Source organism: Theropithecus gelada, chromosome 9 (genome assembly GCF_003255815.1).
Source record: "Theropithecus gelada isolate Dixy chromosome 9, Tgel_1.0, whole genome shotgun sequence".
Taxonomy (NCBI): Eukaryota; Metazoa; Chordata; class Mammalia; order Primates; family Cercopithecidae; genus Theropithecus; species Theropithecus gelada.
The window spans coordinates 116,442,995-116,457,855 of record NC_037677.1 but is presented as its reverse complement, the minus strand read 5'-3'; the positions used below and the strand labels follow the sequence as shown (position 1 = coordinate 116,457,855).

Genomic DNA, 14,861 nt, shown 5'->3' with positions numbered 1-14,861 from the left:
TTTGAGACGGAGTCTTGCTCTGTCACCCAGGCTAGAGTGCAGTGATGTGATCTCGGCTCACTGCAACCTCCGCCTCCCAGGTTCAAGCAGTTCTACTGCCTCAGCCTCCTGAGTAGCTGGGACTACAGGCGCCCATCACCACACCCTGCTAACTTTTTGTATTTTCGTAGAGATGGCGTTTCACTGTATTGCTCAGGCTGGTCCAAAACTTTTTTTTCTTTGAAATATAATTCACATAACAATATTTACTATTTTAAAATGTACAATTTAATTTTTTTAACTGCATTCATAATGATGTTGTGCAACCATCATCACCACTATTTTTTTCTTTGTCTTTTTTGTTTTTCTTTTTTTGAGACGGGGTCTCACTCTATTGCCCAGGCTGGAGTGCAGTGGCGCAGTCTTAGCTCACTGCAACCTCTGTCTACCGGGTTCAAGCGATTCTCTCGCCTCAGCCTCCCAAGTAGCTGGGATTACAGGCATGCACCACCATTTCCGGCTAATTTTTGTATTTTTAGTAGAGACGGAGTTTTACCATGTTGGTCAGGCTGCTCTTGAACTCCTGATCTCAGGTGATCCACACGCCTTGGCCTAGCAAAGTGTTGGGATTACAGGCGTGAGTCACCACGCCTGGCAGCCACTATCATTTTCATCACTCCAAAAAGAAACCCCATACCTTTAGCAGTCTCTCCCATTTCTTCCCCTTTTCCATCCTCTGGCAACAAGTATACTTCTGGCCGTGGATTTACCTATTCTGGACGTTTCGTGTAGATGGGATTATACAACATGTGGCCTTTGGGCTCTGGCTTCTTTTCATTTACCATGATATTTTCATGGTTCATCCATGTCATAGTATGAATCAGTACTGCATTCCTTATTTTATCTATCTATCTGTCTGTCTATCTATCTATCTATTTTTAAGATACAGAGCCTAGCTCTGTAATCCAGGCTGGAATGCTGTGTGGCAAGATCATGGCTCACGGCAGCCTTGAACTTCCAGTCTCAAGTGATCCTGCAGCCTCAGCTTCCCGAGTAGCTGGGACTACAGGCATGTATTACCACACCCAGCTAATTTTTAAATCATTTTTTGTAGATTTGGGGTCTCACTATGTTGCCCAGGCTCCACTCACACTGCCTCGGCCTCCTGAAGTGCAGGGATTACAGATGTGAGGCACTATACCCAGTCTGCTTTCCTTTTTCTGACCGAAAATAACATGCCATTGTGTGTCTATACTGCATTTTGTTTATCCACGTATTTGCTGATGGACACTTGGGTTATTTCCTGGCTGTTGTAAGTAGTGCTGCTATAAACATTCATGTACAAGTTTTTGTATGAATAAATTTTTTGGTTCTTTCCCAGATATACCTAGGGATGGAAGTGCAAGGTCATATGATAGTTTTATATTTAACTTTTTGAGGAATTGCTGAACTTTTCCACAGTGGTTGCACCATTTTACTTCCTGGGTTTAAGCAATTCTCCTACCTCAGCCTTCCAAGTCGCTGGGATTACAGGTACCCGCCACCAAGCCCAGCTAACTTTTGTATTTTTAGTAGAGATGAGGTTTCACCATGTTGGCCAGACTGGTCTCAAACTACTGACCTCAGGTAATCTGCCTGCCTTGGCCTCCCTAAATGCTGGGATAACAGGCATGAGCCACCATGCCCGGCCTAAAATGCTTTTAAGAAAGGTTGTGTGAGAAGAGAACAAGAGGCACATTATATAATGTTAAAACAGTCAGTTCACCAAGAAGACCTAACTATATATGCACCAAGCAACAGAGCTTCAAAATATATGAAGCAAAAACCATCAGAAGTAAAAGAAGAAATAGACAAATCTGCAATTGTATTAGATATTTTACTACTCCTCTCTCAGTGCTTGACAGAATAGTGGATAGAAAATCAAAAAGAATACTGAACAACACAAAACTGCACAACACTGTCAGCCAAGTAGATCTAATTGACATTTGTCTACCTAATGACAGCGGAATACACATTCTTTTCAAGTGCTTTTCAAGTGCGCATGTAGCATTCACCAAGATAAACCATATTCTGGGTCATAAACCAAATAGTAAACTTTATGTGTAAAAAGAACACTTCTAAACAATCCATGGATTAAAAACTCTCAAAGAAAAGCTTTAAACATTGTGAACTAAACCAAAATGAAAACTCAGCATATCAAAATTGGTGGGATACAGCCAAAGATGTGCTTAGATGCATTAACTGACTTTACTAGAAGAGAAGGTCTCAAGTGAATAATTTAAGCTTCCACCTGTGAAACTAGAAATGAAGAGCAAAATAAACCCAAATTAAACAGAAGAAATAATAGAGAACAAAAATCTGAGAAATAGAAAACAGGAGAAAAAAAAAGAAAAAAACATCAGTGAAACTCAAAGCTCTTTAAAAAAAATCAATAAAATTGTAAACCTCTAGCAAGACTGGCAAAAGAAAAAAAAAAGGAAAACAAATTACCAATATTAGAAAAGAAAAAAAGGAAGACAAATTACCAATATTAGAAAAGAAAGAGGAGATACCACCGTAGACTGTACAGGCATGAAAAGGATAATACAAATAGCTCTGCATGTATAAATTCATCAGCTTCGATGAAATGGACCAGTTCCTCAAAAACCACTGTATTAGTTTTCTATTTCTCCTATAACAAATTACAAATGTAGTGACTTTAAAACAAAGGGTTTTTATTTACAGTCCTGGAGACAGAAGTGTGATGTGGGTCTTACTGGGATAAAATCAAATTGTTGACAGGACTTGCATTCCATTGTGGAGGCTTTAGGAGAGAATCTGTTCCTTGTCTTTTCCTGCATCTAGAGTCTGCCCACATTTCTTGGCTTGTGGCCCCCTTCCATTTTCAAAGACAACAAGTCGAGTTGTTCTCACATCTTACTCTAACTTCCTCTTTTGCGGCATCCTTCCACATTTAAGGACCCTTGTGATTACATTGAACCCACCCAGATAATTTGGTTTTTTTTTTTTTTTTTTTGAGACGGAGTCTTGCTCTGTCGCCCAGGCTGGAGTGCAGTGGCCGGATCTCAGCTCACTGCAAGCTCTGCCTCCCGGGTTCCCGCCATTCTCCTGCCTCAGCCTCCCGAGTAGCTGGGACTACAGGCGCTCGCCATCTCGCCCGGCTAGTTTTTTGTATTTTTTAGTAGAGACGGGGTTTCACCGTGTTAGCCAGGATGGTCTCGATCTCCTGACCTCGTGATCCGCCCGTCTCGGCCTCCCAAAGTGCTGGGATTACAGGCTTGAGCCACTGCGCCCGGCCCGATAATTTGGTTTTTTAAGTTCAACTGATTATTAACCTTAATTCCATCTGCTACCTTTGGAGATTAGGACATGAATATCTTGGTTGGGTGGTGGGGGGTGGCATTATTCTGCTGATCACAACCATAAGCTATCCAAACTTGCCCAAGTAGGTAGCCAACTGTCCCCATGGCCCCATTTCTCTCTAGGCTCCCCCCAGAACTTCTGTTGTACTTTCTCACTGAATTTACCTACCTACTCTAGTTAACTCATATAAGTAGAATCATACAATATTTCACCTTTTATGTCTGGCTTATCTCACTTAGCATAATGTTTTCAAGGTTTGTTCCTGTTGTCCCCATTGCTTTTTTTTCTTTCTTTTTTTTTTTTTTTTTTTTTTTGAGTCTGATCCTCACTCTGTCTCCCAGGCTGGAGTGCAGTGGTGCAATCTCAGCTCACTGAAACCTCCGCCTCCTGGATTCAAGCGATTCTCCTGTCTCAGACTCCCGAGTAGCTGGGATTACAGGCATGCACCACCACACCCGGCTAATTTTTGTATTTTTAGTAGAGACGGGGTTTCGCCATGTTGGCCAGGCTGGTCTCGAACTCCTGACCTCAGGTGATCCACCCGCCTTGGCCTCCCAAAATGCTGGGATTACAGCGTGAGCCAACGCACCCGGCCCTCGCTGCTTTTTAATAAAGATACAAAAGCTAATTCAAATGGAAAAAGGATATTCTTTTCTACAAAGACATGAACAATTCAACATTTACATGCAAAAATAAAAACCTCAACCTATACCTTGTATTTCATATAAAATTAAGTCAAAATGGATCATAGATCTAAGTATAAAACCTGAAACTATAAAACTTTTAGAAGAAAACAGATCTTTGTGACCTGGGGTTTGGCAATGAGTTCGTAAGACATGACACCAAAGGCACAGTGTATAAAACAGAAATTTGATAAATTGGGCTTCATCAAAATTAAAACCCTTTGCTCTGTTAAAAAAAAAAAAAAGAAAAGTTAGGAGCGTGAAAAGAGAAGCGATACACCGGGATAATATATTTGAAAATCCAGTATCAGAAAAAGAACTTGAATCCAGAATATAAAAGAAAACACAGTGGTAATTTCAAAACTCAATTTAAAAAGGGGCAAAAGATTTAAGTAGATTTAGATAGATATTTCACCAGAAAGGATACAAGGATGGCAAATACCCCCTGAGAAGAGTTCAGCATTGTTAGCCGTTAGGGAAATGCAAATTTAAGCCATGGTATTACATATTAGAACAGCTAAAATTTAAAAATGCATAGTGATAATACTAGTACTGGCAAGGATGCGAACAGCTGGATCTCTTAGCAAAACGGTGCAGCCACTCTGGAAGACAGGTAGAATCTTAATCATACATTTACCACGTACTCAACTGTGTCGTATCTAGATACTCATTCTAGAGAAATGAAAGCTCATGTTCACGTGAAAATCTGTAGACACGTGTTTTATAGTTTTGTTTATAGTTGTCAAACCTGAAGACAATCTAAATGTCCTTTAGCAAGCAAATACATAAACAAATTGGTTGTTATTCAGAGGAATAATAACAATAAAAAGAAATGAAGTATTGATATACAGATGTGTTAGGGAGTCCCATAACCACCCGTATGCTTGAAGATTTACTAAAAGGACTTATATGATTCATTGTATAGTTGTACGCCTCCTAAGATTAATTGCAGCAATATAGTAAGGATACATAGTTGGATCCTAAGGACACACATGGAGTCTGGAGGAATCCAGTGTCTTGATAATTTTTTCTTTCTGCGCGGTGGAGGGGGCAGGGGTGGGGGACGAAGTTTTACTCTTGTCGCCCAGGCTGGAGTGCAGTGGGGCAGTCTTGGCTCACTGCAACCTCCACCTCCCGGGTTCAAGCGATTCTCCTGCCTCAGCCTCCCGAGTAGCTGGGATTACAGGCGCACACCATCACACCCAGCTGATTTTTGTATTTTTAGTAGAAAAGGGGTTTCGCCATGTTGGCCAGACTTGTCTCAAACTCCTGACCTCAGGTGATCCGCCCACCTTGGCCTTCCAAAGTGCTGGAATTACAGGTGTGAGCCACCGCCAGCCAAGAGAATTTTTTCATTTCAAGTGCAGAGGCAGGAGGATCGATCACTTGAGCCCAGAAGTTCGAGACCAACCTGGACAAGATAGGGAGACCTCCGTCTCTACAAAAAGACTTAAAAATTAGCCAGGCGTGGTGGTACGTGCCTGTGGTCCCAGCTACTTGGGAGACTGAGGCCAGAGGATCACTTGAGCCCAGGAAATTAAGGTTGCAGTGAGCCAGGACCACACCCCTGTACTCCATCCTGGGTGACAGAGCAACACAGCACCCTGTCTGAAAAAAGAAAATTGTATTTATATACATTCCAGTAACTTGGAAATAACTTGCTGCTTCCCAGTCACTGCTTGATGTAGCTTTACTATTTGTTATGTGGTATTCTCACATTTTTTACACAATTGCAGGCAAAATAGTTGGTGTGGCAGTCATGGCTGTGTCTTTTGTTTAAACATCCATTTTGACTGCAAGCGAAAATACCCACTTATCTTTTACCCAATTCACTGTATCTAGTAGAGCAGCGATTCTTAAACTTCAGTATGCATTATAGTCAGTCACCTAGAGGGCTTTTTAAAACATGAATTGGTAGGCCCCACCCCTAAGAGTTTCTGATTCTGTGGTTTGGGGTTGGGCTGAATAATTTGCATTTCTAGTAAGTACTCAGGTGATGCTAATGATGCTGGTCAGGGAACCAACTTTGAGGACCAGTTTGTTAGTGGATTTAACGCCTGCACACTAGAATCACCTGCGGAGTCCCCATCCCTACTTCTTTTTCAGAACTGGCTCTTGTCCAATTAAGTAAACGTGTTTGTAAGTCCTGCTTAAACATGGTGTTAGGATTTTATGGTCCTTTTCAACAGATGCAGCTCCATAACAAGTGTAGACTTTTTATTTTTTACTCCCAATCTTCGTAACACTTGTGTGATAACTATAAATGGTGGCAGGAGTGGCCAGCTGTGTGGTTTGGTGGTTTTAGTTCACATAAATCTGTATTCCGTCAATAGCTCACTTTTTGGTGTTGGCCAGTTCCCATAAGTGCCTCCTGTACATAGCTTGTTAATTTTAAGGACTAAATAGTAACTACACAGTAGAGAAACTGGCTGTCACTTTGGGTGATCAAAATTAACATCACCAATGAAGGGAAGATGGGCATCATGTCTTTTCAGACACCTGGAAGGACAAACATCACTTATACAGCAGTTTGACAACATCATTTAAACAGCAGTTTGGTTATACTTGATTGGAATGCGATCATAAGGGAACCAACAGATCCAGATTGAGAAGCATTCAATTTTTTTAAAAAAAGGACCTTATTCTTCTTAAATAGCAATATCATAAAATATAAAGTTTGCAGAACTATTCCATATTAAAGGAGATTAAAGAGATCTGATAGCTAAATATAAAAGTGATCCTAAGCTGGGTCCTGTACTGAAGGGGAAAAAGTGCTGTAGAGGATAGTATTGGGTCATGTGACAAATTGGAATATAGATGGTAGACCAGATAAAAAGTATTGTGTCAATTTTGAATTTCCTGAGGTTGATAACAGTACTATGGTTAGTACTGTTCCTTAGGAGACACACTGATAATATTTGGAGGCAAAAATACCTGATAGTGCAACTTAATCTTAAATGAGTCAGAAAAATATAAGAGATGGAGCAGATGATAAGCAAATGGGGCAAGGATACAGGTGTTCTTTCCAACTTTTTTGAATCTAGAATTATTCCCAAATGAAGTTATAAACAAAAAAATTTCAGCTCTTTATTTCAGGATAGTTGTAAAGATAAACAAAAAACTATATAAAAATGTATTAAAAGAACAGAGTGCTTTACAAGCAGTGGCTCAAATGCTGCTGAATCTAGGTGGCCTTGCATCACATTCTGTAGGTGTCCCCAGCTACACTGTGGGTGCCAGAGAGCCTTCAGGAGGTCAGCATCCTCCTGATTTGTAACTGTCCCTCCCCCCGCTCAGTACAGCTTCTTGAATGTGTCTTGTGTAGTACCTCAGACACACTGAAGTGTAAAATTCATCCTATCTAAAATTCATTCTATCGTAGTAGCAAATTTTAGTTTGTTTTCTGCTGTCTAAACTATTGTGTGACTCACCTGATCATAGTCTCTTATTATTTATTGCATATACATTAGCTTTGAAAAGTATATTTCTCTTTCAGCCCAAAATGGAGTTAATCCTGACTGGGAGAAGAAAGTAATTGAATATTTTAAGGAAAAGCTGAAGGAAAATAATGCTCCTAAGTGGGTAAGCTTATTGCTATTTTGGAGGGAGAAGGTTGGACAGACTACAAAGTTTCTCTTAGTAGAGTAACTAAGTAACCCCCATGTAATTTAAAAATATGTAAATTAATGTGTACTTCTGCTTCAAGTACATTTGTATTAAAAGATTTTGGTCTTTTGCTAATTAAGTTTAAGCAAATAAATACTTATACATTATGCCTCTAGGTGGCAGTAACTGACTGTGTTACTTCCTGAGACACATCTTTAGTTGCAAGAGTCAGTTAGTTACCTTTGTTTTATTACCTTCATTTTAAAAGAATTGGCATGTGCTAGTTTTAAGAGAAGAGCTCAACAAAGTAAATGCCTTTTTGATCATTGAAAAGTGTTCTGAATTAAAAGCATTTTTTAGCATTCTTTTACATTATGGTCAAATGTTATCTAAAACTTGGAAGAAATGGAAGAGAACTTGGGTTCCAGCAATTATGTTGACCATTGAGATCATTTGGCTCCCTGACGAGGCATGGGGGGTGTGTGTGTGTGTGTGTTTAACAATTTTGAGTCTGGACATAAAGTTTGTGTATATATGCTTAATGTTGTATAGACAGGATATTTAGTTGACTTAACTTGATTATTTTCCTTTAAGGTACCATCACTGAACGAAGTTCCCCTTCATTATTTGAAACCTAATAGTTTTGTGAAATTTCGTTGCATGATTCAGGATATGTTTGACCCTGAGTTTTACATGGGAGTTTATGAAACGGTTAACCAAAACACAAAAGCACATGTAAGTATTGCTGTTTTCATGAATTTGTGGTATTAATTTTGTCCTTGTACTGTTTGTGGTAGTTTTGGTTCTGATATATTGATATAATTCTGTTTTTCTATGTTTTGGGTCATAGGTTCTTCATTTTGGAAAATATAGAGATGTAGCAGAGTGTGGGGTATGTATCTTTAATATATATAAAACATTTTTAGTAAGAATTTTTTCCTAAACAGAGAATTTGTTTGTTTAGCTAATCTTATATTTATTTATCTTGTGTATAAGTTACAAGAAATCACGTGAAATGTTTTCCTTGTTTGACTTTATTTAGGAGTGTGATGTGACTTTTTTTAATCCTCCAGAGATCTTTTAGAAGGAGAAATACTGTTAATGCCAAAATTAATTCCTCTCTCCAATATCTGTATATAATATATGTAAAACAAAGTGCCCTAGGGTGCAAAATTAAGTCGTTTTTAATTCCTTCAAAGACAAAGCCAGTGGTAATTCCACTGTTTCTTTCATAGAAAACTGTCAGAATCAGCCTATAATACAGAAATTTAATGAAATACTCATTCCTAGGTAGCTCCAAGATGAGATTCAAAAGTCATATATTATTCCCTAGGAAAGGCATATTCTCTTTCATATATACTTAGAAAACTCTAAGAAGTGGAAAGGACCCAAGAGACATCAAGTTTGAGCCTAATACATACAAGCAAGGATTTTTTGTTTGCTTTTCTCTCTAGGCCCAAAGTACCTTTTTCCTAGAATGAGTCTTTTATTTATGACTCTTGAACAACATATGTACCAACTCTCTGTTAGCCTTTGGTAGTGTCACACATGGACAGCCTAATTTATTTTATTGACCCATTTCCAGATGCTGGGATTACTGAGTTACATTAATACTCAGCTTTTTTTTGTTTTGTTTTGTTTTTTTTTGAGACGGAGTCTCGCTCTGTCACCCAGGCTGGAGTGTAGTGACCAGATCTCAGCTCACTGCAAGCTCCGCCTCCCGGGTTCACGCCATTCTCCTGCCTCAGCCTCCCGAGTAGCTGGGACTACAGGCGCCCGCCACCTCGCCCGGCTAGTTTTTTGTATTTTTTAGTAGAGACAGGGTTTCACCGTGTTAGCCAGGATGGTCTCGATCTCCTGACCTTGTGATCCGCCCGTCTTGGCCTCCCAAAGTGCTGGGATTACAGGCTTGAGCCACCGCGCCCGGCCTAATACTCAGCTTTTTCTAGTATACAGTAATGTAATATGTTAGCCTAATGTGTTAGGGCTCCTTAAACGAGGAATACCATAATCATTAATGTAGTTGATCCATTAAGCTGGGCACAGTATTTGTTTTATGGAAACACTCTAAAAGAAAAACAGACCTGAAGTTCATCATGTGTAAGATTACATAAATCTGTCTTTCAAATGAGTTCATTACTCTGTCAGAAGTTACATTTTTGTTTAATATAATCTTTGCAGTAACCTTCCAAATTAGGGCAGTTTTTCCGTCCAGATCTGCCTACTGAACTAGAATATTTAATTAGCAACAACTGTTGTGAATTAACAGACTGATAGTGGGGTTTGATAAATCAGTTTCCTAAGGTTTGAGTAAGCCAAGAGTTAGACTCCAAGAATATAAAAAGGCCTAGATAACCTCATAAAAATAAGGTTCTAGATCCACAAAGCAGAGAACTAGACCCAGATTATAAGTCACTCCACAGAGGTCCCATTTTTCTGGATTTGAGGGAGGAAGTGTTTGATGACTGTATTTGAAGTGATTTTATATCAGTTTTCTTTGAAAAAGTGATAGTTTGGAATTAGTTACTTGTTAACTCTGTAAAATATTTGTTGTGGCGCTATGTGAAAATGTGGTTGCTAATTTTAAAATAAATTTTGTGGTGTTTTTAAATAAATTTTTTAAAATACTTTTTTATGTATATCACACAGCCTCAACAAGAACTTGATTTAAACTCTCCACGAAATACCACTTTGGAAAGACAGACTTTCTATTGTGTTCCGGTGCCTGGGGAATCTACGTGGGTAAAAGAAATATCCTTTATCTGAACTTCCTTATTGTGTTGATGGTTTCTAAAACCTTAACCTTTAATTATTCTTCCTTTGCAAAGCTTGGCTTTATTTCAATAAAATGTGTTTCATTTGTTCTAATTGAGAAAACCCGTAAAACAGGCTAAGTATTTGTCACCGAGGAATGCTAAAATTACAGTACATTTCTATAGTGAAATACTGTTAAAAAGATTGAGGTAATTTTTTTTTTTTTTTTTTTTTGAGATAGGGACTTACTGTCACCCAGGCTGGAGTGCAGTGGCACAAACATGGCTCACTGCTGCTTCAACCTCCTGGGTTCAAGCAATCCTCCTGCCTTAGCCTCCCAAGTAGCTGGGACCACAAGCCTGTGCCACCATCCCTGGCGAATTTTTTGATTTCTTTTAGAAAGAGGGTTCACTTTGTTGCCCAAGCTGGTCTTGAACTCCTGGGCTCAAGTGATCCTCTCACCTCAGCCTCCCAAAGTGCAGGGATTATAGACGTGAGCTACCACACCCCACCTGAGGCACATTTAAAGGTACTGAAAAAATATAATACTTAAAGTAAAAAAATAGTTTAAAATTAGAATTCATTCTAACTTTCTTAAGGGAAAACGTGTTGGCTCTTTTGAGAGGGGATTGTAGAAACATTTCCTTTTTATTTACGATAGTAGTTTTTTAAGGCATGGCCCACCTACACTGAAATGCACAGATTTTAAGGTAATGCACAGTGATTTGGATAAATGCATACACCCATATAATTTATACCCCAAAGTAAAGAACTTGTGCCTAAAAAATTCCTTTCTGCCTTTTTCTAGTCACTCCCTCCTCCCCTGCAAGCACAATCCTGAATTCTTTGACTATCGCTTGGTTTTGCCTATTCTTGAATGACATCTAAATGGACTCATATAATATATAGTCTTTGTGTCTGACATCTTCTGTTTAACATCATGCATCTGAGAGTCATCCATGTTGTGCATATCAGTAGTTCTTTCTTTCTTTTTTTTTTTTGCTAAGTATTATTTGTTTATACAGTCTCCAATTGAGCATTTAGGTGGTTTACAGTTTTAAGCTGGGCATTTTCTTTGTGAGAACATTTTAAACTACTGATTCAGTTTGTTTGTTTGTTTGTTTATTCTTTTGTTTTGTTTTTGAGATGGAGTCTTACTCTGCTGCCAGTCTGGAGTGCAGTGGCATGATCTCAGCTCACTGCAACCTCCATCTCCTGGGTTCAAGTGATTCTCCTGCCTCAGCCTCCCAAGTAGCTGGGACTACAGGAGCACGCCTCCATGCCAGCCAGTTTTTGTGTTTTTAGTAGAGACGGGGTTTCACCATGTTGGCCAGGATGGTCTCAATCTCTTGACATCGTGATCCACCCGCCTTGGCCTCCCAAAGTGCTGGGATTACAGGAGTGACTAATTCTGTTTTTTAACATATTTTGAGTCAGTTGTGATAAATTGTATCTTTCAAGGACTGTTTTGAAGTCATTTAAGCCCAGTTGTTGAATTTATTGACATAAAGCTTGTCAGAGTATTTTCTTTTTAATGTCTGTGGGATATCTAGCATTGATCTCTTTCATTCCCAATAATGTTAGTCTGTTTTTCACTTCAATTTTCTGTTTTCTGCTTCATCCATTTCTGCTTTATTTCCTTCTTTTTGGTTTGGTTTTAATTGGTCTTTTTCTACTTTTTTTTTGGTTTTTTTTTTTTTTTTTTTTTTTTTTTTAAAGATGGGGTCTTGCTGGCTCTGTCGAGTCTGTGGAGTGCAGTGGCACAATCTCGGCTCACTGCAACCTCCGTCTCCCAGGTTCAGGCAGTTCTCTGCCTCAGCCTCCCAAGTAGCTGGGATTTGCAGGCGCCTGCCACCCCGCCTGGCTAAGTTTTTTGTATTTTTAGTAGAGATGGGGTTTCACCATGTTGGCCAGGCTGGTCTTGAACTCCTGACCTCGTGGTCCACCTGCCTCAGCCTCCCAAAGTGCTGGGATTATAGGTATGAGCCACCGTGCCTGGCCCTTTTTCTAGCTTTTTAAGGTGGATGCTCAGATTATTGATTTCGAATTTTTCTTGTTTTCTACTATTAGCAACTAAAGCTATAAATTTCTCCCCAATCACTGCTTTAGTTGCATCCCACGAGTTTTCATTTGTTAGGTTTTTACTGTTACTCAATTCAAAATATTTTCTAATTTCCCTTGTGATTTCTTCTTTGATCCTTCACCCTTGCAACAGTCTGTGTATTCTCATTCTTCGTGCTATTTTTGTCATAGATTTCACTCATCCTTAGATTATAGAGCCCACAACATACTATTTTTGTTCCGAACAGTCATTTGTCTTTTATATAAATTAAGAAGCAAGAATTCTTCTTTTATATTTGGCATCACTTCCCCTAGCGATATTATTATGATTATGATTTTTTTTTTTTTTTTGAGACAGAGTCCTGCTCTGTCGCCAGGCTGGAGTGCAGTGGTGCAGTCTCGGCTCACTGCAACCTCTGCTTCCTGGATTCAAGTGATTCTCCTGCCTCAGCCTCTGAAGTAGCTGGGGTTGCAGGTGTGTGCCACCATGCCAGTTTTTTTGTGTTTTTAGTAGAGATGGGGTTTCACCGTGTTGGCCAGGATGGTCTCAATCTCCTGACATCAGGTGATCCACCCACCTTAGCCTCCCAAAGTGCTGAGATTACAGGCACGAGCCACTGTGCCTGGCCAGCAATTTTTTTTTTTTTAAACTACAGATCTGTTGGTGACGAATTCTGTCAGTTTCTGTTCAATTGAAAATGTCTCTTATTTCACCTTCATTTTTGTTTATTTTATTTATTTATTCTTTGATACAGGGTCTCTCCCTTTGTTGCCCAGGCTGGTCTCAAACTCCTGAGCTCAAGTGATCCACCCGCCTCAACGTCCCAAAGCACTAGGATTCCAGATGTGAGCCACCACGCCTGGCCTCATCTTAATTTTTGAGGAACATTTTTATTGGCTATAGAATTTTTATTTTGTATTTTAATATTTTATTTATTAAAAAAAAAAAATAGGCCAGGCACAGTGGCTCATTCCTATAATCCCAGCACTCTGGGAGGCAGAGGCAGGAGGATCACTTGAGGCCAGCAGTTTGAGACCAACCTGGCCAACATAGCAAAACTCTGTCTCTACAAAAAATACAAAAATTAGCCAGGCGTGGTGGTGGGCACCTGTGGTTCCAGCTACTCCAGTGGCTTGAGACGGGAGGATCACCTGAACCCAGAAGACTGAGGTTGCAGTGAGCTGAAATTGCACCACTGTACTCCACCCTAGGCAACAGAAGGAGACTCTGTCTCAAAGAAAAAGGAAAGAAAAAAAAAGAGATGAGTTCTCACTATGTTGCCCAGGCTACTGTCGACCTCCTGGACTGAGCAATCCTACCTGAGCCTCCCAAAGTGCTGGGTTTACCGATGTTAGCCACTGCATCCACCTGGGATTTGTTAGGAGTGGTGCAGAACAGCCCTTGTGCGGTAGATCGTCCTTATTCATGAGGTCTACTATTTCTGGGTCTTACGCAAATGCCTGGGATGACTAGCAGGGTCCATTCTAGTATTATACTACTTCCAGAGTCTCCATTTAACACTCTGCCAACTAGCAGCTGTTCTCTGCTAGACCTCAGGGAATCTTGACTTGTATATCCACAGTTTAGTGTTTTGTCAGAGATCCAAATGGAACCTTCTGGGTCTTTTATCTGTAACTACTTCCTTTCTTTTATTTATTTATTTATTTATTTATTTTTTTTTTGAGACGGAGTCTCGCTCTGTCGCCCAGGCTGGAGTGCAGTGGCCGGATCTCAGCTCACGGCAAGCTCCGCCTCCCGGGTTCACGCCATTCTCCCGCCTCAGCCTCCCGAGTAGCTGGGACCACAGGCGCCCGCCACCTCGCCCGGCTAATTTTTTGTATTTTTTTAGTAGAGACGGGGTTTCACCGTGTTAGCCAGCATGGTCTCGATCTCCTGACCTCGTGATCCGCCCGTCTCGGCCTCCCAAAGTGCTGGGATTACAGGCTTGAGCCACCGCGCCCGGCCAACTACTTCCTTTCTAGTACTTCTTTGCAAATTCCAGTTGCTTCACTAGCCCTGAACTAGTGCTCTGTCTTCTCCACCCAGTAAGAACAGGGCCTCTACTGCTCTTTGTTGCAGTTTGGAGAATGTCTCCAAGAGAGAGCTGGGAGAATTTGGAGTTTACCTGCTGTGTTTCTCCTCATTCAAGGATCATAAGGTTATGCTCCCTGTTGTCCAGTGACTGAAAACGGTCGCTTCACATATTTTTTCCAGTTACATTGTTGTTTACAGCAAGGATAGCAGCATAAGGTTGATGTCTGTTACTCTCATGACCAAAACTAGAAGTCTAGCCTCCTTTTAAAAATGTATTTCCATTTTAACTGAATTGCCAAGCTAGTCATTTTTTATAAGTCATATAATTAGCAAAACATTTAAGATAGTCCTCAGTTTATGGTAGTCTTTTTCTTAACTTT

At 40.0% G+C, this 14,861-nt stretch overlaps 1 protein-coding gene across 3 annotated transcripts in view; it reads left to right on the top strand.

Annotated features, from left to right (window-relative positions):
* Nucleotides 1-14,861, top strand: part of MCMBP (minichromosome maintenance complex binding protein) — a 46,790-nt gene that overhangs the window by 7,338 nt on the left and 24,591 nt on the right. For 2 of the 3 annotated variants that reach the window (XM_025397089.1, XM_025397088.1), the window contains exons 2-5: nt 7,522-7,607; nt 8,226-8,366; nt 8,482-8,523; nt 10,281-10,382. In XM_025397089.1, coding sequence (XP_025252874.1) covers nt 7,522-7,607; nt 8,226-8,366; nt 8,482-8,523; nt 10,281-10,382 — 371 coding nt within the window. The remainder of the gene's footprint in view (nt 1-7,521; nt 7,608-8,225; nt 8,367-8,481; nt 8,524-10,280; nt 10,383-14,861) is intronic. The other variant, XM_025397090.1, reaches the window with a different exon arrangement.